General features: G+C 42.4%; 1 protein-coding gene across 1 annotated transcript; it reads left to right on the top strand.

The window, feature by feature from the left end:
* Nucleotides 1-3918: 3918 nt before the first annotated feature.
* On the top strand, nucleotides 3919-19647 carry slc35e3 (solute carrier family 35 member E3). The gene is made up of 5 exons (XM_072551543.1): nucleotides 3919-4613; nucleotides 8446-8556; nucleotides 10456-10614; nucleotides 12060-12142; nucleotides 13475-19647. The coding sequence occupies exons 1-5, from the start codon at nucleotides 4215-4217 to the stop codon at nucleotides 13659-13661; spliced, it is 939 nt and encodes a 312-aa protein (XP_072407644.1). The 5' UTR covers nucleotides 3919-4214; the 3' UTR covers nucleotides 13662-19647.
* The last annotated feature ends 5983 nt before the right edge of the window (nucleotides 19648-25630 follow it).

Here is a 25630-nt window from a genome sequence, read left to right as displayed (position 1 = left end):
GGGTGTGTGAGGGAGATGAGGAGCTCTCTGTGATGGGGGTGTGTGAGGGAGATGAGCTCTGGGGGGGGTGTGAGGGAGATGAGCTCTCTGATGGGGGGGGGATGAGGGAGATGAGCTCTCTGATGGGGGTGTGTGAGGGAGATGAGCTCTCTGGGGGTGTGTGAGGGAGATGAGCTCTCAGTGATGGGGGAGTGTGAGGAGCTCTCTGTGATGGGGAGTGTGAGGAGCTCTCTGTGATGGGGGAGTGTGAGGGAGATGAGCTCTCTGGGGGAGTGTGAGGGAGATGAGCTCTCTGGGGGAGTGTGAGGGAGATGTGGAGGTCTCTGGGGGAGTGTGAGGGAGATGTGGAGGTCTCTGGGGGAGTGTGAGGGAGATGAGGAGCTCTCTGTGATGGGGGAGTGTGAGGGAGATGAGCTCTGGGGGAGTGTGAGGAGCTCTCGGTGATGGGGGAGTGTGAGGGAGATGAGCTCTCTGGGGGAGTGTGAGGAGCTCTCTGATGGGGGAGTGTGAGGGAGATGAGCTCTCAGTGATGGGGGAGTGTGAGGAGCTCTCTGATGGGGGAGTGTGAGGGAGATGAGCTCTCTGGGGGAGTGTGAGGGAGATGTGGAGGTCTCTGGGGGAGTGTGAGGGAGATGAGGAACTCTCTGTGATGGGGGAGTGTGAGGGAGACGAGCTCTCTGGGGGAGATGAGACGAGGAGTTCTCTGGGAGTGTGTGGGAGATTAGGAGCTCTCTGGTGGAGTGTGAGAGGGAGATGAGTTCTCTGGAGGGTGTGAGTGAGATGAGCTCTCTGATGGTGAAGTGTGAGGGAGATTGCTCTCTGTGATGGGGGAGTGTGAGGGAGACGAGGAGCTCTTTGTGATGGGGGAGTGTGAGGGAGACGAGGAGCTCTTTGTGATGGGGGAAATGTGAGGGAGACGAGGAGCGCTTTGTGATGGGGGACTGTGAAGGAGACGAGGGGCTGTCTGTGATGGTGGAGTGTGAGAGGGAGATGAGCTCTCTGTGATGGGGGAAATGTGAGGGAGACTAGGAGCTCTTTGTGATGGGGGAATGTGAGGGAGATGAGGAGATCTCTGTGATGGGAGTATGAGGGAGATGAGCTCTCTGGGGGGTGTGAGAGAGATGAGGAGCCCTCTGTTGGGGGAGTGTGAGGGAGATGAGGAGCTCTCTGATGGGGGTGCAGTGTGAGGGAGACAAGGAGCTCTCTGGGAAACGTGAGGGAGACGAGGAGCTCTCTGGGGGAGTGTGAGGGACATGAGAAGCTCTCTGTGATGGGGGGCAGTGTGAGGGAGACTAGGAGCTCTCTGGGCAAATGTGAGGGAGGTGAGGATCTCGGGTGTATGAGGGAGATGAGGAGCTCTCTTGTGATGGGGGAATGTGAGGGAGACGAGGAGCTCTCTGGGGGAGTGTGAGGGACATGAGAAGCTCTCTGTGATGGGGGAGTGTGAGAGAGATTGCTCTCTGTAATGAGGGAGTGTGAGGGACATGAGGTGCTCTCTGATGGGGGAGTGTGAGGGAGATGAGCTTTCTGGGGGGTGTGAGTGAGATGAGCTCTCTGTGATGGTGAAGTGTGAGGGAGATTGCTCTCTGTGATGGGGGAGTGTGAGGGAGACGAGGAGCTCTGTGATGGGGGACTGTGAGGGAGACGAGGAGCTCTGTGATGGGGGGCAGTGTGAGGGAGACTAGGAGTTCTCTGTGATGCAGGACTGTGAGGGAGATGAGGTCTCTGTAATGGGGGATAGTGAGGGAGACGAGGAGCTCTCTGTTATAACGGGAATGTGAGGGAGACGATGAGCTCTCTGTGATGGGGGAGTGTGAGGGAGATGAGCTCTCTGTGATGGGGGGCAGTGTGAAGGAGACGAGGAGCTCTCTGGTGGAGTGTGAGGAACATGAGGTGCTCTCTGGCAGAATGTGAGGGAGATGAGGAGCTCTCTGTTAGGGGAATGTGAGGGAAAGAGAAGTTCTCTATGATGGGGGAGTGTGAGGGAGATGAGCTCTCGTAATGGGGGGGCAGTGTGAGGGAGACGAGGAGCTCTCTGGTGGGGTGTGAGGGGGATGAGCTCTCTGTGATGAGGGAGATGAGCTTCTGTGATGGGGGAATGTGAGGGAGACGAGGAGCTCTCTGTTGGGGGGAGAGTGAGGGAGACGAGGAGCTCTGTGAGGGGGGGCAGTGTGAGGGAGACTAGGAGCTCTCCGGGCAAATGTGAGGGAGGTGAGGATCTCTGGTGGGGTGTATGAGGGAGATGAGCTCTCTTGTGATGGGGGAATGTGAGGGAGACGAGGAGCTCTCTGATGGGAGTGTGAGGGAGATGAGCTCTGTGACGGGGGAGTGTGAGGGAGATGAGGAGCTCTCTGCGATGGGTGAGCGTGAGGGAGACGAGGAGCTCTGGGGGAGTGTGAGGGAGAAGAGGAGCTCTGGGTGAGTGTGAGGGAGATTGAGCGCTCTCTGTGATGAGGGCGTGAGGGAGATGAGGAACTCTCTGATGAGGGAGATGATGATCTCTCTGTGATGGGGAGTGTGAGGGAGACGAGGAGCTCTCTGATGGGAGTGTGAGGGAAATGAGGGGCTCTGATGGGGGAGTGTGAGGGAGATGAGCTCTGTGATGGGGGAGTGTGTGTGAGGGAGTTGAGGAGCTCTCTGGTGGGGGGGGGGGAGTGTGAGGGAGATGAAGAGCTCTCTGTGATGGGAGTGTGAGGGAGATGAGCTCTCTCGGGGTGGGGGGGTGTGTGTGAGAGAGGGAGATGAAGAGCTCTCTGTGATGGGGGGAGTGTGAGGGAGATGAGGTCTCTATGATGGGGGGGGAGTGTGTGGGAGGGAGATGAGGAGCTCTCTGTGATGGGGGGGGAGTGTGTTTGAGGGAGATGAGCTCTGATGGGGGTAGTGTGAAGGAGATGAGCTCTCTCCGGGGGGGGGGGCTTGTGAGAGAGGGAGATGAGGAGCTCTCTGTGATGGGGGGGGGAGTGTGAAGGAGACGAGGAGCTCTCTGGTGGAGTGTGAGGAACATGAGGTGCTCTCTGGCGGAATGTGAGGGAGATGAGGAGCTCTCTGGGGGGAGTGTGAGGGAGATGAGGAGCTCTCTGTGATGGGGGAGTGTGAGGGAGATGAGCTCTCTGTGATGAGGGAGTGTGAAGGAGAGAGGAGCTCTGAGGGAGATAAAGAGCTCTGTGATGGGGGGAGTGTGAGGGAGATTAGCAGCTCTCTGATGGGGGGAGTGTGAGGGAGAGAGGAGCTCTGAGGGAGATAAAGAGCTCTGTGATGGGGGGAGTGTGAGGGAGATAAAGGGCTCTCTGTGATGGGGGGAGTGTGAGGGAGATAAAGAGCTCTCTGTGATGGGGGGAGTGTGAGGGAGATGAGGAGCTCTCTGTGATGGGGGGAGTGTGAGGGAGATGAGGAGCTCTCTGTGATGGGGGGAGTGTGAGGGAGATAAAGGGCTCTCTGTGATGGGGGGAGTGTGAGGGAGATGAGGAGCTCTCTGTGATGGGGGGAGTGTGAGGGAGATAAAGAGCTCTCTGTGATGGGGAGTGTGAGGGAGAGGAGGAGCTCTGAGGGAGACGAGATGCTCTCTGTGATGGGGGGGAGTGTGAGGGAGAGAGGAGCTCTGAGGGAGATAAAGAGCTCTGTGATGGGGGGAGTGTGAGGGAGATAAAGAGCTCTCTGTGATGGGGGAGTGTGAGGGAGATGAGGAGCTCTCTGTGATGGGGGAGTGTGAGGGAGATGAGCTCTCTGTGATGAGGGAGTGTGAAGGAGAGAGGAGCTCTGAGGGAGATAAAGAGCTCTGTGATGGGGGGAGTGTGAGGGAGATAAAGAGCTCTCTGTGATGGGGGAGTGTGAGGGAGATGAGGAGCTCTCTGTGACGTATAGGGACGGACTGTGACGAAAATGAGGGAGTCATTATGACGTATGTGGGGGGCGGGTGGTGTGGATTCTGCCACGAATGGGTTGTCCGGGTGTGCGGAGGGAACGCAGTGGATTCTGCCACTATCGGCGGGGGAGGTGGTCGTTAGGGTGACGATCCGGCGGGGCCTGTGCATAAGGCCAGGCGTTGAGCTGTTCATATTCGCTCAAAATGGAGGGGAGGTAGCGGAGCAGTTTACATAAAGCAACCTCGCATAGAGCATCCTCAGCCGCACCCAGCGTGGGGAGCACAGGGAGTTGGGGCTCGGACCTCCGCCCCCCCCCAGGAGCAGGAGGATCGAGGGTCGGGGCCGGACACCATGGGGCTCTCGGAGGCTGTCAGCCTGAACGGGCGGCTCTTACTCGGGCTCCTGGTGAACCTGTCCGCTTCCATCTGCATCGTCTTCGTTAACAAATGGATTTATGTGCAGTATGGCTTCCCCAATATGACCCTAACGTTGCTGCACTTTATCATGACCGCCCTGGGGCTCTATATTTGCCAGAGGCTCAACATTTTCTCCCCCAAAACTCTCAAACCCAACAAGATCCTGCTGCTGGCTCTCAGTTTCTGCGGCTTTGTTGTTTTCACAAACCTGTCCCTCCAGAATAACACCATTGGCACCTATCAGCTGGCTAAAGCCATGACCACTCCAGTCATTATAGTCATACAGACTGTCTACTACAAGAAAACCTTCTCTACCAGGATAAAACTGACATTGGTAAGAACCATCAAGTCTAATAATAAGCACTAAACATTTTGGACTGGGGAGGGGAGTGAAATGTTGGCGTTAAGTTTCGCCTCTTTTATCTGAAAAACACGTTGCTACTCTTAACTTTCACCAAATTTGAATCAGAAATGTCAAGACAGTTGACAAACATAAATCATTATGTGATTCAGGTTAACCTACTTTTATAAATATATACACAAGCTTTCAACTTAAATAAAAACAGAAAATGCTGCAAATACTCCGCACCTCTGGATGCATCCATGAGAAAGTTTCCTTCAACAAATTCATTGTATCTCCAACATTTTCTGTTATTTTTAATTTCTGGTTCCCAGCAACTGCAAAACTTTGTTTTTCTACAATAATTTGTTGATTCAAAATAACAAGGGTGGCACAGTGGTTAGCACTGCTGCCTCACAGCGCCAGAGACCGAGTTCAATTCCTGCCTCAGGCGACTGACTGTGTGGAGTTTGCACGTTCTCCCCGTGTCTGCGTGGGTTTCCTCCGGGTGCTCCGGTTTCCTCCCACAGTCCAAAAATGTGTAGGTTAGGTGAATTGGCCTGGCCAAATTGCCCATAGTGTTAGGTGAAGGGGTAAATGTAGAAAAATGGGTCTGGGTGGGTTGCGCTTCGGTGTGGACTTGTTGGGCCAAAGGGCCTGTTTCCACACTAACTAATCTAATCTAAACACTAGGGAAATCAATAGTGTTTGAACTTCAATCTAACAAGTTGTTTTCCAACACTTTGTATGGTATATGGATGAATTGGTGGGGAATATGTCAGTATTGTGTTTACAGTTCACTTATGTATGAGCATGCTTCTGATTCAATCATTTTCAGCATTGATGTCACTTTGTCTTTAACTAAAAGACTGAGTAGCATCCCTATGCCATTAGCTGCATCTACAGTATTGCCAATGTTGTCAGCAGATGAACATTAAAAGTTAGTGTTACTGAATCACTTTGAAGTTTCATTATGCAGTGCCATTCTGTATTGAGCAGAATGTGAATTAAATGCATCTGAAGTGGAAACCTGCTCACCACAGCTACTCAATCATAGCAGTATGTTTACCATTAAATTACAACTTGAACATTTTCAGTTGATTGGAGAGAGCCAGTTTTTTTAGGGTATATAATGCCTAATGAAATTAAAATTTTATCCAGAATTTAGGTTACATAATGGAATGTTGATGAATATTATTTATGTGAATATCCCTAGAGGGATTTTATAAAATACCTCAGAAGGAGACTGTTCTTTAAAGTTGAAACCCATGCAATTAAAAAAATATGTTGAGGCATGCAGGGTCATAGAGATGTACAGCATGGAAACAAACCCTTCGGTTCAACTCTTCCATGTCAACCAGATATCCTAAATTAATCTAGTCCCATTTGCCATCACTTGGGAGAGAGCATGGCGGGGACAGAGTGTTACAGGGAGAAAGCGTGGCAGGGAGAGATGCCTTTTAAATGTTGTAATTGTACCAGTCTCCACCACTTCCTCTGGCAGTTCATTCTGTACACCCACCACCCTTTGCATGAAAAAATTGCCCCTTGGGTCCCTTTTCAATCATTCCCCTCTCACTCTCAACCTATGCCCTCTAGATCTGGACTCGCCCAAACCCAGAGGAAATGGCCTTGGCTATTTACCCTGTCTATGCCCCTCATGACTTTGTAAACCTCAATAAGGTCACCCCTCATGGTTGCATGCTGGTTGCATGGTACTAAACTGACTACCAATAATCCATTTTTCTGCACCTTTGTAGAAATCTGTTTTAAGTATTTGTCTGTTACTCTATTGTCAGTGGTGGTGGAGTAGCTTTAATGTTCACAAAATTAAACTCAATATGCAACTTCGCTTTACATATTTTTATAGAACTCCTAAATCTTAAATCCTCCATTAGTTTTACTGAAATAAAACCAAAGGAACAACAATCCCAACCCTAGGCTTAAACATCTTCAGATGCTTAATTAATGACCGTCTTAAGATTAGAAATAGGAATGTTCAGCACCAAACATAACACCTCAGATATTGAAGCAGTGTCCATATGCAGCTAGACAGGCAATATTCTGGTTTGGCCTATTACATGGCAAGCAACACCTCCACCACAAGTACCAGGCCAGCAAGAAGGAACCTAATTATGAACCTCTTGATGTTCACTGACCTCATTAAGGCTACATTCCCCCATCAACATCCTGGGGTTATTATTGACCAGAAACTGAACTGGACTGCCCATAGAAATGAGTCAAAAGGTGTGGTGCTCCAACAGCACAGCAGGTCAGGCAGCATCCGAGGAGCAGGAGAGCTGACATTTCAAGCATAAGCTCTTTCTCCCTGGCCATAGAAATATTGTGCTGCAACTGCAGATCAAATGCAGGAAATTCTATAAATGTACTTGTCTGTCTCCTCAATACCATCTACAAGGCACAAGTCTGGAGTACTTTCCACTTACCTGGATGAGTGCAGCTCCAGCAAGATAGAAGAAAGTTGACCTCATCCAGAACAGAGCATCCTCAAAGCTGTCCATTTTGATTGGCATCCTATCCACCACATTCCACATTCATTCCCTTCAACACCAATACACAGTGTGTACCATGTACAAGATGCACTGGAACATTTCACCAAGGCTTCTCTGACAACCCCGTCCAAACCAGTGGCCACTACCGTCTAGGAGAAAGAAAACGGATGCAAGTAGCAACACCTGCAAGTTTTCCTCCAAACCACACACCATCCTGACTTGGAATTATGTTGCAATTTCTTTAGTGTTGTTGGCTTAAAATTCTGGAACTCCTTTCCTAATAGCACTGTGGGTGTTCCAAGGCCTACAGCAGTTCACCACTACCTTCTGCATAGCAATTAGGGATGTGCAATGAATACTGGCATAGCCTGCAACATCCACGTCCCATGAACAATTTTTTAAAAAGCTACACATAGTACAGTCATATCAGTAAATTATTTATAACCTTTACGTGCCAATATCAAAGAGAAAAGCAAATATTAGTTGCAGTAAATGTGAACCGATAAAATCAGCCAATAATGTCTAGGTTCTACATACAATAGTTAGCTCTGTAAGTATCACACCATTGGCATTAGCAAATCTTATCATAATGTATCACTGTTACGTTGGAATGGGTCAACATTGAATGTAATGACTGGAGTACTTTTGCCTAGAATCTTTTTCTAACTTAAATGCAATCAAATTTTATAAACAAGTTACTTTAAGGTAAATATATATATTTACCTTAATGATTTGTCAAATATTTTAAGACTCACTACTGAAATAAGTCAAGGTATGATGAATCATTGTTATCTCTAGTCGAAGTAAAATAGCCAGGCAACCAAACCCCTAAAACCATGAATAAGCCAACTGTTCTGCACAGTCCCTGCCTTTTCTAATATATATTCATGGAATAAAATATGTTCGAAGTTGATTTTTTTTATGACATGCAGGTCAAGTGCAATGAATGAATTCCTGTTTCACAGGTTTTTTTTAAGGCTACTGTTTGAATCAACATTTTCACATAGCTTACTGTTTTATTATTAGATATTGCAAGTATCCTATGTATCTTACAACCGTGCAATTGTTATTGTGGGAATCTTTGAAATCTGTATTTTGCATTTGTTTCTTACTAATGTATTGGTAAATATTCATTTTTTTAAAAATCAAGTTTCACTTTTTAAACATCTAGAGCCCTATTTTTCGTCCAAACAGAAATTTCAGTTTTAGATGTACAGTGTATTATATTTAGTTATTCTCTTGAGGAAAATGTACTAATCTGTGTGGCTAGGAATGTTAGATTGAATATAACCATCTCCCATTATTTCTTACAGATCCCTATTACTTTGGGAGTATTTCTGAATTCTTACTTTGATGTGAAGTTTAATTTTCTAGGAATACTTTTTGCAACACTTGGTGTTTTGGTTACCTCAATATATCAAGTGGTTAGTACGTTTGATTTTTCTTGTATACTTTTATAAGTAATAAATACTAAAATACTTTGTTTTGATCACAACCTAAACTTCCTGATATGTGGAGCTCACAAAAAGGATCATCAGAAGTACTTGCATTAGACAACTACATTCAAGATCATAATTATTCCAAGTGTTTTGCTGAATACTTGTTAAAAAAAATCAATTTGAAATCTACTTTGCAGTATTTTGAGGAAATGGTTCATTTTTTAAAATTGGTATTTTTCCCTGGATTATTTGTTTTTATTCTTATAATGCATTTTCATTGTAGTTTTCTAAGTGCTTGTTCTGCTTTTTTTTTCATACGTTTTCTTACCTTTTACTTTGCCATTTTAGTCGAAGCCAATTGGCAACAAGTGACCTTTTCAATATTGAAGTGTTGCTACATTTTAATATGGCTGTTAAAGTTGGCTCCATGGGACCTGATAACTTAGCCCAAAAGGGCCCAAAATATTTCTTTTTTTGTAGGTTAGTCCTGTAGTGTCATGGAGTAGAGGTTTAGAAAGGGCTCGTAGCTGAGTAATGGAAATGTAGGTCAGTCAACCAAGTACTGTTAGTATCAATAATGTGCGTCATCTGCAAATTAATGTTACGTGCGGTTAAGTTGCCTGTGTTGTCCTTAAGCCTCTGTGGTACAGACTTGTGTTGCTCACAGAAACAAAGAAAATCTTAGACCTTCTTGAACTTAGGAACTAAATTGCGGAAAATTTCCTATCTTGCACAAAGGTATTAATTTCTCTGACTTGAATGCACTATTTAACATGCCAGATATAACAGGAAGATTCTCAGTTTAGTCTGACTGCTGTTATGTTAGCTGACGTAAGCTATAGCATGATTCCTGCTACTGATTGCTGTCCAACCTGAAAGCCTGTTTCAACTTTCTGAAATATGTTGAAAGTAGGATTGTAAACTATTTATCATCTGGTTGCTACTTTGAAAAGAAATCATTTGTTTCTGGCTTTGTTTTAGAATGACTGTTAGGTCCTTTTTAGATCATTCTTATTTATTCATCCACATGCGTGCGGATCTGTTTAGTACTGAATCTGCCCATATAATTAAAGTTCCATGTAACACATCAGGTGTTGAATATGTAGAATGCTAAGTTAAGCTTTTCTAACGTGTGGGAATAAAATGAAGGGTTGGCTCCCTTTGTTGGGTGCTTTCTGCAAAAAAAGGCAGATTCTGCTTTTTTCCATGTTAACTTAAAAAGATGAAAAATCGTCATACGTGAGTTAACAAATACCCACTAAGAACATGCTTATGATATAGTTTCCTGACAGAGAATGCTGCATTCATGGAATAACTGAGTGTTGTGATTTATTTTTTAAAAAGTCTTGGATCAGCAACTTGGCTTTGGTGTTTTACTGAAACATAAATGAAAAGGTTTTACAAAAAGCAATTATGTTGAAGACTATAAATTCAAACACTCATTGTTGAAATTATTTTTGAGTTGTGATAAAAATCACATGAATATATATTTTAAAAAATACCTCAACAGAGCCAGTAAAATTGAATAAGTTCTTCTATGATCACTACACTTAATCATTCAGTTGCCATTCTAGTATGTATTATGATTCCTCTCTGGAGGGTTATCAATGGCTTGAAGTACACAGAATTAGTTATTTCTGTATGCCTGATGTTTTGCTTCAATTCTGTGTATTCATTCTTCCCTTTTAAAGAACCCCAATCTTACATGACATCGATCTCATCTCCAGTGCAACCTATGACAGCCCTGTCTATGTTTTCCTTTCTCTGCACTCTATTGAGCACTTCTGACCTAATAGTAATAAGAATCATAATTTCATTACAAGCTATTAAATTAATACTTAATCATCTGTGTAATATGTTTTTCTTATTGGTTTCACTTTACAGTGGGTAGGAGCTAAACAACATGAATTGCAGGTGAATTCTATGCAACTCTTATACTACCAGGCCCCAATGTCATCTATCATTCTGATGTTCACTGTTCCTTTTTTTGAACCAGTGACTGGAGAGGGAAGCATCTTTGGAAACTGGTCTAGTACAGCATTGGTAAGATTTCTGGAATGTTTGCATTACTCTTGCAGTTTTTACAATATGGGACTGTAGGTTGTATTCCAATCTTCTCATTGTTATCTCTTTCAATCTGTCCACACAGTCACTGAGTAAGAAAGTTCTGTGTTCTTTGTCTAACACTGTACCTTCATCTTGATTTCCATTTTTTTGTACCAAGGTGAAATTTCTAACTTCTCCCATCAGTCTTTCTTGTTAATGCTGAATGAAATAGCTATTTTGGTAAGAGTTTTGTGTTATTGGTGACTTTTTCCAAGTTCTGTTCTGCAAGTGTCTGGATAATAAATATTTGTTAACAGATAGACAGCTAAATGAATGTGTAAGATCAATTTTGGCTTGAGGTAAAACTTTTTTAAATTCATTCTTTGGATTTGGGTGTCTCTGACAAAGGTAGCATCTAATTACTCTTAGAAAGATGATAGTGAGCTACCACCTTATACCATTGTTTTCCATGTGCTATAGGTATAGGGAGGCAGTATGGGATCTTTACCCTGTGAACACGAAGAAATGTGATACAGTTCCATGTCAGGATAGTGTTGAACTTTGGGAGGATGGTTTTGCTGTGTGCCTGCTTTAATTGTCCTTCATGACAGTAGCAGTCATGGAATGGGAATATGCAGTCAATGAAGCCTTGACTACTTATTGTAGTGCATTGTATAGATAATACACAGTGCAGACCTGATGCCAAACAAGCAGGTCCTGGATAGTGTTGAGCTTCTTGAGCATTACTGGAGCTGAACTCATCCAGACAGGTCAAATAAGTCCAACAACTTCTGATTTGAGTACAGGGAGCAAAAGGATAAGAACCTGAGACATTAGATTCTCATTTAAAAATGATTGCTTGCAGAACTGAACATTTTCCTTATTTAAAAAAAATACAAAATTTGAGGGGAGCATGGTTCCAGCCTTTACAATAAAGGGAAATACATAGATGGCAGCAAGGCTTTGGGAAGTCAGTAAGTGAGTTAGTCACCACAGACTAAATACAGGCTGCTTTTGCATGTTTAATCTTTGAAGCTACTCAATAAGTTCTGGCAATTTGCTCAGCACTCCAGTGTCATTTTTAAAATAAAATTAAAAGTAATGTGAGGCTTGTAACACTGCAGAATACTAATTGTGTGTAGAATTCATATATTCAATTCTTAGTTCCAGCCTTCATGCCAAAGTGCTACACCATCCAGAGGAAATAGTTTTTTAAACTGCAGATGTTGCTGGCTCCCTCCAACTAGGAATCATTTGCCTTTTATTGTCAGTTTTGTAATTTTAAACTTTAAATCCAAGTGTGCTTTATTGACAGAATATGTTGAAGTAAATAAAGTATATTTGAGAAATAGTGAGAATGGGTAATAATAAACATGTAATACTTTATTTTCTGTTTTATAATTTAAAAGCAATGAACACAATGTAAGACTTATCTTTTATAGATGATGGTGTTGCTTTCTGGAATTATTGCCTTTCTGGTGAATTTGTCAATTTACTGGATTATTGGAAATACCTCACCTGTCACGTATCCTTCTGCATTTGGTATTGCTTTCAAGTCGTGACCATTTAATATATTGTTACAATTGCATATATGCAGATGTTTCTTTTCCACATATGGTATAACCCAATTTTGTTAAAACTTGGGTTGCTTTGAGTGTCTATACTTAATATATACACACATTTTTCTTTCTGTCAAGCATCTCCGTAAAACAAGTTAACTAGCACTTGGAACAATTAGGTGATCTGCCCTTTGCCAATGATGTTTGATATTTAAATTGGAATTTTCCTCCCAGCAGAAATTATTCAGCTTTCGCTTGGCAATTCCCTAATTTGATATGGTTATGTTCACTGCATAAGGAATTATTCAGAGATCTGTATTTTATAATTAAACAAGTTAGTATGTTCCAGAACATTACACTGTGTTTATAAATGAGTTCACAATTATGCTGTCTTGTAAATGTATACCAGAGAATGATTCAGATATGCACAAGCCTCCTTATCTATTTTCTTGTCAAGGAGACTGATACCAAACAAGTGTGAACTACAGTATACAGTTGAGCAGATATCTTTTGAGGAATTGGAAAATGATTCATGTGAATAAATACATAAAAGCAGTTCGTTTTGGAAAAGGTGCAAAGAAATGTATTTGATTAAAAGCTGTCTATTGCTAAAGGCTTAAAAATGGTTTGAATATGATTATTCACCATTCACTGAACTGTCTGATGGATGTTAATTTGTTGGTTTGTAAAATATTAGGTTACATTTCAAAGGTTAAGTTGACAAAGTTTTAAGTTAATCTATCCTTGAAGCTACATTTGAAGGTTACTGTACAATTTTAAAAACAATGTTACAGAGGGAGCACTGAAGAATAGGTGCCTGATTCTAAGACATTAGATCTTCATTAAAAGAATTGCTGGTGTAAGTGAACATTTTCCAAATTTTAAGAAAATAAAATTTGAAGGGAGCATGATTCCAGCTTTTACAATAAAGGGGAAACATGGTAATATGCATGTGAATAAGTTGCTATGGCTGGGAGCAGATGAGATTTTATGGTTACAGTTTTCCTTGAGCAAGCATGTGAATTTGTGGAATTTCTCTCACTTTTTCCCTTGTACACAAATAAAATCCGAAAGTAAAACCTAGCTGGTCATTGAAGAAGTACAGATTTGCAAGTAGAGTGAGATTTTAAATTGTGCTTTGAATAATGAGGCGATAATATTGTCTGCAGTATTTCCAAAGTATCCAATGTTCCTTTATTTGTGATTTCTGTAATGAATCTTGACTTCTTGTGCTTTAACCAAGCAGGAAGAAATGCAGTCTTTTCCAGAGACTTGTTCCTTGACATGTTAACATTCAGATACAACATGTTTGGACATTTCAAGTTCTGCATTACGCTACTGGGAGGCTATATTTTGTTTAAAGATCCTCTTTCACTTAATCAAGGTCTGGGGATTTTGTGTACATTATGTGGTATTTTGTTTTACACACATTTTAAACTCCGTGAACAAGAAGAAGGAAAAAATAAATTGGCTCAAAGGCCTTAGTAATGCTTCTGAGTTCCCTATACAGAGGAACCTCAATTATCCAGCATTCGATTAACTGATCGAAATACTCCCTGCCCATGTCCTTCGGATAATCGAGGTTCCTCTGTGTTTTCTTTTCCCAAAGTGTTGCTAGTGAGCACCAATTCCAAGGTACTTAATAAGTATAGCATCTCTAAAATTTAATGAAATACAATTGAGTATTTCACTTTATTGCAGAAGATGGTTGCTGCTCATACATAGAAATTTATGTATTTGACCAATTTTCATGTGCTATGTTCTAGTTATTTTTCAGATAGCACCAGGTTATAGTCCAACAGGTTTATTTGCAAATTTACTTCCAGATAAACCTGTTGGACTATAACCTAGTGTGTGTAATTTTTTTTTTGACTTGTCCTCCCCAGTCCAACGCCGGCACCACCTTATCCTGGTTATTTTTGTAATTGCTTTTAAGGACGTTCCTTGCAATTAGTATGTCATGTAAAGTTCATTCAGCTTTAAATCTGAAAGCATGTCAAACTGATTATTCATGTCTATAGAATTGTCCAACATGCATAAAATTGCTGATAAGTTTTCTGAATCTTGGAAACAAAATCAAATGTACAGATAATGTGAAAATTGGTTTAATCATGTATTTTCTGAAAGTGGACATTTGTAATTTACATGTGTTTTGCACATTATGTATTATACTGGGCAAATTATTGTGGTGGTGGGAGGAAGGAATAAAATTATTTTTCATTGCTTTTATTACATGTTTAGAACATGTTGATAGGAAAAGGAATACAAAAATGACAAAGTTCTCTTTTCTGCTGTAACATATTGGCAATTTCCATGGGAAAATTGGATCATATTCAGTGGATCACTATCAGTGATGGTGATCGTTTCTTGCAAGTTACATGTGTAAAACAGAGCCTTAAAATGTTTCTCGCAAAGTAGAATTTTTTTTGTCTATCTTGAAACCGGAATCCAAATAATAAATGCAAATAATTGTTGTAGAAAGCATGGTTCAGAATACACGTGGCTTTGTGTAACTAATATCTATGTGCAGTGGTCTAAATTAGCATATCCATTTGTGAATGGTGGCAGACAACGTGAAGCAAAGATGTTAAGGGGAAAACAGAACAGCTCCAAACTCAATAAAAGGTGGAGCACAGCATGAATGCCAAACACAAGGCTGAAACATGTGCAACTACATTCATCCAAAAATACCAAATGGATGATCCATCTCTGCCACCAATTCACATTCCACCAATACAGGAACCAGTTAACGGCCAATTTCATGTTCTCACTGCAATAAAAAGTAATGGTGAACCATGGAGGAAATGGCGAAGTTCATGAGCCACGTTAAAATCCTGATTGCAGTGCTCAAGACTTGTGCTCCAGAACTAACCACACCTCTAGTTGCAATATTGACATTTATATGACAAATTGGAAAACTTGACTAAGTATGCTGTGTCCACAAAAAGCAGGACAGATCCATTTGATCAATGACAGCCTCATCAGTTTACACTCAGTATCATTAATGTTATGGAAGACACCATTGCTGTGTGCTATCGAAGATGGTTCCCAGTAACATACTTGACTTGGGTACCATCAGGACTGCTCAACACTCTGATCTCAATATAGTCCAAACTTGGATAAAAATACTAAATTTCAGGGTTGAGATTTAAAAATGGCATCACCTGTCATGGCTGCATCTGACAGAATGTGGCTTTTTTATTATTCAGTCTTGGGATATGGATGTCGTTGGTTGGGCCATTTATTGCCCATCCCTGGTTACCTTGATAAGCTGGTGGTAAGTTGCCTTCTTGAAATGCTATAGCACAGGCTGGATGTAGACCCACAGTGCCGTTAAGGAGGAAATTCCAAGATTCTGACATAGTGACAGTGAAGTAATAGTGATGTATTTCAAGTCAGCATGACGAGCGGCTTGGAGGGAATCTTAGAAATTGTGTAGTCTCCTGTATCTGTTGGCCTGTCTGTCGAGATGGAAGTGGTCATGGGCTTGGAAGGTGCTGTCTATGTAGCTTTGGTGAATTTCTGCAGTTCATTTTGTGGATGGTACACATTACTGCCACCAGACATTGGTAATGGAGGGATTGGTTGTTTGTGGGCTGCTTTGTTCTGGATGGTCTTGAGCTTCTTAACTGTTGTTGGAGCTGCATCCATCGAAGGAAGTGGAAAGTATTCTATCACATTCCTGACCTGTGCCTTGTAGAGGCTTTGGGAGAATATTCATTGCAATAATCCTAGCCGCTGACCTGCTTTTGTAAATACTATATTTATGTGGCTAGTCCAGTTCAGTTTCTAGTCAATGGTAACCCCTAAGATATCGATAGTGGGAAATTCAGTGATAATAAGGCAGTTGAACACCTTTGTAAAACTGAAGTTAAAAGGAATTGGGAATAAGAATAGCTGCTTTCAGACCCAGTTAAACTACCTCAGCCCCAGGAAATAGCTGCAGAAGTTCCTCAGGATAGTATCTTATGTCTAGCCATCTTGTTGGAAAGTTGTATGTGGAGATGTTCACTGAACCATGTTTAGTTCTGTTAAATATTCCTCAGATAATGAAATCGCCCATATACAATATTGCGAAGGACATGGACAAGATTCTTGCTTAGATTGAAAAGTGGTCTGGAACACTTACATCCATCTGTCTTTCGATATTTCATGTCTTGTATCATCCTGCAATTTACCATTGATCAGAAACTAACTGGACCAACTAGCTGACGTTCTGTGGCTACAAGAACAGATCAGGGTGGGTGGCACGGTGGCACAGTGGTTAGCACTGCTGCCTCACAGCGCCAGAGACCCGGGTTCCCATAAGACATAGGAGTGGAAGTAAGGTCATTCGGCCCATTGAGTCCACTCCGCCATTCAATCCTGGCTGCTGGGCACTTCAACTCCACTTACCCGCATTCTCCCCGTAGCCCTTAATTCCCTGAGACAACAAGAATCTATCAATCTCTGCCTTGAAGACATTTAGCGTCCCGGCCTCCACTGCACTCTGCGGCAATGAATTCCACAGGCCCACCACTGTCTGGCTGAAGAAATGTCTCCGCATTTCTGTTCTGAATTTACCCCCTCTAATTCTAAGGCTGTGTCCATGGGTCCTAGTCTCCTCACCTAACGGAAACAATTTCCTAGCATCCACCCTTTCCAAGCCATGTATTACCTTGTACGTCTCTATTAAGTCTCCCCTTAATCTTCTAAACTCCAATGAATACAATCCCAAGATCCTCAGCCGTTCCTCATATGTTAGACCTACCATTCCAGGGATCATCCGTGTGAATCTCCGCTGGACACGTTCCAGTGCCAGTATGTCCTTCCTGAGGTGTGGGGACCAAAACTGGATACAGTACTCCAAATGGGGCCTAACCAGAGCTTTATAAAGTCTCAGTAGCACAATGGTGTTTTTATATTCCAACCCTCTTGAGATAAGTGACAACATCGCATTCGCTTTCTTAATCACAGACTCAACCTGCATGTTGACCTTTAGAGAATCCTCGACTAGCACTCCCAGATCCCTTTGTACTTTGGCTTTACGAATTTTCTCACCGTTTAGAAAGTAGTCTGTGCTTTTTATTCTTTTTGCCAAAGTGTAAGACCTCGCATTTGTTCACGTTGAATTCCATCAGCCATTTCCTGGACCACTCTCCCAAACTGTCTAGATCCTTCTGCAGCCTCCCCACTTCCTCAGTACTACCTGCCTGTCCACCTATCTTCGTATCATCGGCAAACTTTGCTAGAATGCCCCCAGTCCCTTCATCCAGATCATTAATATATAATGCGAACAGCTATGGCCCCAACACTGAACCCTGCAGGACACCGCTCGTCACCGGCTGCCATTCTGAAAAAGAACCTTTTATCCCAACTCTCTGCCTTCTGTCAGACAGCCAATCCTCAATCCATCCCAGTAGCTCACCTCGAACACCATAGGCCCTCACCTTGCTCAGCAGCCTCCCGTGTGGCACCTTATCAAAGGCCTTTTGGAAGTCTAGATAGACCACATCCACTGGATTTCCCTGGTCTAACCTGCTTGTCACCTCTTCAAAGGTTCAATTCCTGCCTGGCGACTGACTGTGTAGAGTTTGCACATTCTCCCCGTGTCTGCGTGGGTTTCCTCCAGGTGCTCCGGTTTCCTCCCACAGTCACAAAGATGTGCAGGTCAGGTGAATTAGCCATGCTAAATTGCCCGTAGTGTTAGGTGAAGGAGTAAGTGTAGGGGTATGGGTGGGTTGCGCTTCAGCGGGTCAGTGTGGACTTGTTGGGCCGAAAGGCCTGTTTCCACACTGTAGGTAATCTAATCTAATTAAAAAATATTCTGAGTTAAGTGATTTGCTTCCTGACTCCAAGGAACCTTTATATTATCTACAAGGCACTTAGTAGCTTGGCAAATTACTCTTCCCTAAATGACTGCAGTTTCAGCAATACTTAAGAGCCTTAATATTATTCAGGACAAAGCATACCACTCCTTACCACCTCATCCACCATTTTGAGTGTGCACTCCCTCCATCAGCTGTACCTCATGACTGAAATGTGTTGTATACAAAGGTACACTGCAACAACTTGCCAAGGCTTCCTTGGCTGCACTTGCTAAATCTAGTTGACTTACACTGTCTGAAGGACCAAAGTTTCAAAACAACCCCTATTCCTTTATTGTTGCCAGACGAAGATGTTGATAGTCTCCCAAGCAGTATGAGTGTCACATGGTCTGCAGCAGTTTAAGGACCTAGTACTCTCACATTTTTAATGCGGACATTGTCAGTAACTCTGGGCAGAGACAACTAAAAGTTTAGAACCTGTTGAAATGAATGTATAACAATATTCTTTATAATTAACATCTACAGAATATTTTTGTCCTGCCCAATATAATCTCAGATAAATAAGATTGCTTACAAATAGTTTTGTGAGGAATAAAATAGAATTTCAAGTACTTTTTTGCCCTTTCAAAAGAGAAAAGAGACCCTGTCATAAAACCAAAAAAATGCTGGAAATACTAATGTCTATAGGAAGAAAAAAACAGAAGAAATTGGACAGAATTTTCCAGACTTGTGGGAAAGACACCACAGTTGTTGCGCTGGGAGTTGGCCCACTATCATTCACACAGCAGCAAGTGTGGAGGTTGCCCCCAGGAATATCATGCTAATGGTACATCCAGACTTGGAAATGCGTTGGTTGGGATGTTGGGAAACCTGTAGACAAATTCAGTTCACTGTTTCAGTTCTGTAGAAAAGAGTAGCTGTCACTATTGAGAAAATCTCAAGTTTAACCGTTATTGAACTGTTGATACAAGATTGATTGTTTAGTATTGTTCAGTTTGAATCTTGTGTCACTGTTTCCTGTATCATTACAAATCAGCAGCAGAATGTTTTGAAAGTTTTTTTAAAGCCTTGCTTACTACAGTTAAAATCCTAAGATTTAAGTTATCATCCATGTATTTAGTTTTATTGTTCTTGAATACATTTTGGTTAGATGAGTCATTTTATAAATTTCAGTTTTTGTCAAGAATTCCAGTCATCATCCTATTTGATTTTCACTGTATGAACAAATCAGGTCTTCAAAATTGATTAAACATTTCTGTTGGTGCTTTGATCTCTGCATACCCAATAAATCCCTGGGCAATGAATGTTTTTTTAAACATTTCAGATTTGATAATCTGATTTGTGCACTGGTACTAATCAATCATATCTATATATGAATAGCTCTGTAATGAACAAGTTAATTTTCATTTGATCAAACTTCATTAAGATAACATTTTTGAATTTTTTTCATTAATGCCCTTGCTTTTTCAAATGGTCATTATGGTTAAGTGCTATATTTTGCTAATTAAAACCAAGGGGACAAACTGCATTTTGTTTACAGTAGAAAAGATATTGTATGAAAACTTGACTGTTCACATGGTGCTGCATAATTTTACCATGGTACGCCTGAATGAAAATGTAAGTTTACATCTATGTCTACAAAATAGTATATTTGTACGAATTGACTTCCATGTTTCCTTGTTTTTTTTTCTAACTTTACATGTGGTTTGCTATACTTAATCCAGACATTTGCTGAAGAAAAGGTTATTGAGGATATTTAAGATAGTACATTGAATCAGAATCCTAATTTAGATACAGAACTGAGATCGTCAGTGTCACAAGTTCTTTTAAAAAAGGGCTTGAAAGTACTTTGACTGCCTTCCCCAATAGATTCATAATATTGGAGATTCCAACTTGTCCAAAACCATATACAGTCAAGCATGTGGTGCTGGAAAAACACAGGTCAGGCAGCATCCAAGGAGCAGGAGAATCAATGTTTCAGGCATAAGTCCTTCATCAGGAATTCCTTCATCAGGAATTCCTTCATTCCTGATGAAGGGCTTATGCCTGAAATGTTGACTCTCCTGCCTCTCGGATGCTGCCTGACCTGCTGTGCTTTTCCAGCACCACAGTCTTGACTCTAATCTCCAGCATCTGCAGTCCTCACTTTCTCTGAAAAACATACATGTCTGATCCATTTAGAAGAATTAACTAGGTGACTGAACCAAAAAACAATTATAGTTCAGTGTTCATATTAATAATCCCCTTGGCATTAATGTGAAAGATTATGATGTCACCAGAAGTCTGTCTTTCTGGGCAGGAATTCAGTGTGTGCACAAAGGTATGACTTGAATGGCTGTAGTCACAATTTGGATTATTCCTCATATTCCACTTGGAGAGCCAGTGACCACATCTTCCTTGGTCTGTTCTCAAGCGGTGAGATTTGCTGATATCTTCCATAGAGGGTTGAAATCTAGGACTTAATTAACCTAAGTCGTAATCAGATTACAGTTAGTGATGTTTGAAGTTAACCAGGATATGCCATCAAAGAGTAGTTTTGTCATCAGTTTGTGGGGCATGGAGTGTGTTCCAGTAAGAACTAAATGATTTCTGACAGGTACACATTTTTTTGTTTGAGGTTCTGTGTCAATTTTGTAGTTGTTAGCTGATAGTATTCTTTGAAGATGATTTTCCTGCAGCAACAAAAGGTTCAGAGTGCTATTGTGAGAATCTGTCTGAACCATGTTGGCCCAGAAATAATCCTCGTGCCGTCCAGGATATCTACAATTTTTCTGCTCTTGGATAAATCAGGCAGGTGAAACAATGCGTAATAAGTGACAAGTTCATACCTGCCAGTTTTCTTGTGAGATTAATATTGTTCTGAAGTTGTTTTGGGGGAGTTGCCAATAGGACAACATATGGTAACAAGTGAGGTGTTTTGGGTCAGTTGATTTCAGAAGTGGACATGCGTTTCTTTCTGGTCTTTGAGTTGTTCATGTGGAAGGTTGAACCAACAGCCTTGGCAGCATTTGGTGCAAGTCTCCATTTTCTAAAATAATTTACATAATCTTCACTTTTAAAAAAAAATCCTTGTTCTGTAGCTGGAATGCCAAGTCTTGAGCATATGTCAAGACGAGGCAAAGGAGTGGTGATACTGTCAATGGAGAAGTAATTGAGCACCCCAGGCTAATGCTGTAGGAGGCTCAAATCTCACCAAGGATAATGGTGAAATTAGAATGTAATTTCAAGAAGACTTGACCTCGTCCTCACCAATCAATCTATCACAAATGTGCATGACAATATAGGTAGGAGAGTGACCACTACCAGTCATTGTGGAAACAAAGACATATTGAGAATACCTTCCATTGTGAGGTGTGGCATTACTACCATATATGGCTAAATCAGGTTGACTTTGAATAGATCCAGCAGCTCAAAACTGAGCATCTATAATTTAATGTGAACCATCATCAGAGTTATAGAGATGTACAGCATGGAAATAGACCCTTTGGTCCAACCCGTCCATGCTGACCAGATATCCCAACCCAATCTAGTCTCACCTGCCAGCACCCAGCCCATATCCCTCCAAATCCTTCCTATTCATATACCCATCCAAATGTCTCTTAAATGTTGCAATTGTACCAGCCTCCACCACTTCCTCTGGTAGCTCATTCTATACTCATACCACCCTGTGTAAAAAAGTTGCCCCTTAGATCTCTTTTATATCTTTCCCCTCTAGTTCTGGACTCCCCGACCCTAGGAAAAAGACTTTGCCTATTTACCCTATCCATGCCCCTCATAATTTTGTAAACCTCTATAAGGTCACCCCTCAGCCTCTGATGCTCCAGGGAAAACAGCCCCAGCCTGTTCAGCGTCTCCATATAGCTCAAATCCTCCAACCCTGGCAACATCCTTGTAAATTTCTTCTGAACCCTTTCAAGTTTCACAACATCGTTCCGATAGGAAGGAAACCAGAATTGCATGCGATAAGCAGCAGAATAATTGTATTCAATTATAATCTGTAACCATATGGTCTGACGTTTCCTGTGGTAGATCAGCCCTAGCTCAATGGGTACAGGAGGGTATGTCCGGAGCAGAACTCAGCAGAATGTGTTAATCTCCTTAAGCTACAAGACAGGACTATTCACAATCCAAACAGTAGACACTAAGTGATCCTGCAACCAAAGGATCAAATCTAAGCTCTGCACTTGCTGCAACACCATGTCGTTGTGGACAATCAAACAACTGAGATGAAGACTTCACAAATACCTTCATCCTCAAGGATAGGAGATCCCAGCACATCAGTGCAAAAGAGCACGCTGATGCATTTCCATTCATCTTGAGTCAAAAGTGCTGAAGAAAGGCCTGAGGCTTCCAATATCACAGACACCTGTCTTCCAGCTCCATGTAATATAAAGAAATTGCCAAAGCACTGGATATTATGAAGGCTATGGGCCCTGACAACATTGTCAATTATTCTGAAGCACAAGTCTACATGCCCAGCTGAGCTGTTGCAGTACATCTACAATGCTAGCATCTATCTGGCACTGGAAAATTGCCCAGGTATATCCTGCCCACATATAGGGCATTAATGACATCAGAAGGAATTGTCCTATCAGTCTACTCTCAATTGTCAGCAAAGAGATGAACGCGGTCATCAACAGTGCTATCAAGTGGTACTTGCAATAACCTGCTCACTCAGTTTGATTTCCACCATAGGTAGTTGCTGCTCATCTCATTACAACTCTGGTTAAAACATGGAGAAAAGAGCCAAACTCCAAAGACAAGACCTTCACATCAAGACAGTATTTGACTGAGGATGACATTAAGCAGCCCTGGCAAAACTGGAGTCAATGTGAATCAAGGGTGGGGAAGCTCTTCAATTTTCAGAGTCAGCTGTAGCATAAAGAAAGAAGGTTATGATTTTTGAAGGTCAATCATTTCAGTTCCACTATACCATTACAGGTATGCCTCATATTTGGATTTTAGGTCCAATAGAACATTGAACATAGAACAATACAGCACAGAACAGGCCCTTCAGCCCACGATGTTGTGCCAAACATTTGTCCCAGCTTAAGCACCCATCCATGTACCTATCCAATTGCTGCTTAAAGGTCACCAATGATTCTGACTCTGCCACTCCCACAGGCAGCGCATTCCATGCCCCCACCACTCTCTGGGTAAAGAACCTACCCCTGACATCCCCCTATACCTTCCACCCTTCACCTTAAATTTATGTCCCCTTGTAACACTGTTGTACCCGGGGAAAAAGTTTCTGACTGTCTACTCTATTCCTCTGATCATCTTATAAACCTCTATCAAGTCACCCCTCATCCTTCGCCGTTCCAATGAGAAAAGGCCTAGCACTCTCAACCTATCCTCTCGTACGACCTATTCTCCATTCCAGGCAACATCCTGGTAAATCTTCTCTGCACCCTCTCCAAAGCTTCCACATCTTTCCTAAAGTGAGGCAACCAGAACTGCACACAGTACTCCAAATGTGGCCTAACCAAGGTCCTGTACAGCTGCAACATCACTTCACAATTCTTGAATTCAATCCCTCTGCTAATGAACGCTAATACACCATAGGCCTTCTTACAAGCTCTATCCACCTGAGTGGCAACTTTCAAAGATCTATGAACATAGACCCCAAGATCCGCCTGCTCCTCCACTTTACTAAGAACCCTACCATTAACCCTGTATTCCACATTCTTATTTGTCCTTCCAAAATGGACAACCTCACACTTGACAGGGTTGAACTCCATCTGCCACTCCTCAGCCCAGCTCTGCATCATGTCTAAGTCCCTTTGCAGCCAACAGCCCTCCTCACTATCCACAACTCCACCAATCTTCGTATCATCTGCAAATTTACTGACCCACCCTTCGACCCCCTCTTCCAAGTCATTAATAAAAATTTCAAACAACAGAGGACCCAGAACTGATCCTTGCAGAACTCCACTTGTAACTGGACTCCAGGCTGAATATTTACCATCTACCACCACTCTGACTTCGACCGGTTAGCCAGTTTTCTATCCAACTGGCCAAATTTCCCTTTATCCTATGCCTCCTGACTTTCCACATAAGCCTACCATGGGGAACCTTATCAAATGCCTTACGAAAATCTATGTACACTACATCCACTGCTCTACCCTCATCCACATGCTTGGTCACCTCCTCAAAGAATTCAATAAGACTTGTAAGGCAAGACCTACCCCTCACGAATCTGTGCTGGCTGTCCCTAATCAAGCAGTGCCTTTCCAGATACTCATAAATCCTATCCCTCAGTACCCTTTCCATTACTTTGCCTACCACCGAAGTAAGACTAACTGGCCTGTAATTCCTGGGGTTATCCTTATTCCCTTTTTTGAACAGGGGCACAACATTCGCTACTCTCCAGTCCCCTGGTACCACCCCCGTTGACAGTGAAGACGAAAAGATCATTGCCAACGGCTCTGCAATTTCCTCTCTTGCTTCCCACATAATCCTAGGATATATCCCGTCAGGCCCGGGGGACTTGTCTATCCTCAAGTTTTTCAAAATGCCCAACATATCTTCTTTCCCAACAAGTATCTCTTCTAGTTTACCAGTCCGTTTCACACTCTCCTCTTCAACAATACGGTCTCTCTCCTCTTCAACAATGATTTGAGTTGCTTGAGCAATGATCATCCCTTCATTGTATGGTTAAAAGTGGGGATGTTTACTGCGCAATGTTCAGCATTTCTCCTGCTGAAGCAGCCTGTGTCCATATGCAGCAAGAACTGGTCAACATTTGGGCTGGCCAGAAATACCTAATGTTGCCTGCCACTTGTGTGGTACTAATGACCACCTCCAACAAGAGAATCTAATCATCACCACATGATGTTCATTACATGGCCATCACTGAATACGTCTTCAAGTACATCTTGGCAGTTTCTGTTTTACCAGAAACTAGACTGGACCGGCCACCTAAATACCATACCAATGAGCAGGTCAAAGGCTAGGAATCCTGCAGCAAGAACTCACCATCTAACTTCCCAAAGTCTGTCCACTAAGTACAAGGCACAATTCAGGATCGAGATGGAAGATTCTCCACTTGCCTCAGTGGATACAGTTCCCAACAAAGTTGAAGCAGCTTGAAACCATTCAGGACAAAGCAACCCTGTGATATAGATTGGCTATGCTAAATTGCCTCATAGTGTCCAGGGATATGCAGATTAGGTGGATTAACAATTGTAAATGTGGGGTTAAGGGAATAGGGTGGGGGCTGTCTAAGTGCATACCTAGAGGTGAAAATATTTGTCTAAATGCAGAATTATGTAAACACATTCTTGATAAAAATTTTGCCAATAGATTTAAACAGGTACAGTGAAATTGATCACCAGTATTGTGAACAAGTGAATCCAAAATGGAGAATGGTGAATGTACATCCTGAGGCTGATTACTTATGGAGCAATGATGCTGAGATTACCTGGACTACCAATGATTGTGATGAAGACAAGGAAGATTCATATAATGAAGCCATAGAAATTGGCTGTGTGACAAATGATCAAGTCATTCAGATAGTGACCAAAGTGTTTATGGTTTTTGAGAAGATTTGTAGCTCAGGTTGAGGTTCAGGTTGTAAGTTTGCTCGCTGAGCTGGAAGGTTTGTTTTCAGATGTTTGGTCACCATGGAGTGGTTTAGATGGTGAA

The sequence above is a fragment of the Chiloscyllium punctatum genome, chromosome 32, assembly GCF_047496795.1.
Source record: "Chiloscyllium punctatum isolate Juve2018m chromosome 32, sChiPun1.3, whole genome shotgun sequence".
In the NCBI taxonomy this organism is placed as follows: domain Eukaryota; kingdom Metazoa; phylum Chordata; class Chondrichthyes; order Orectolobiformes; family Hemiscylliidae; genus Chiloscyllium; species Chiloscyllium punctatum.
The sequence above is the reverse complement of the archived record's forward strand: the minus strand, read 5'-3'. Positions and strand labels throughout refer to the sequence as shown.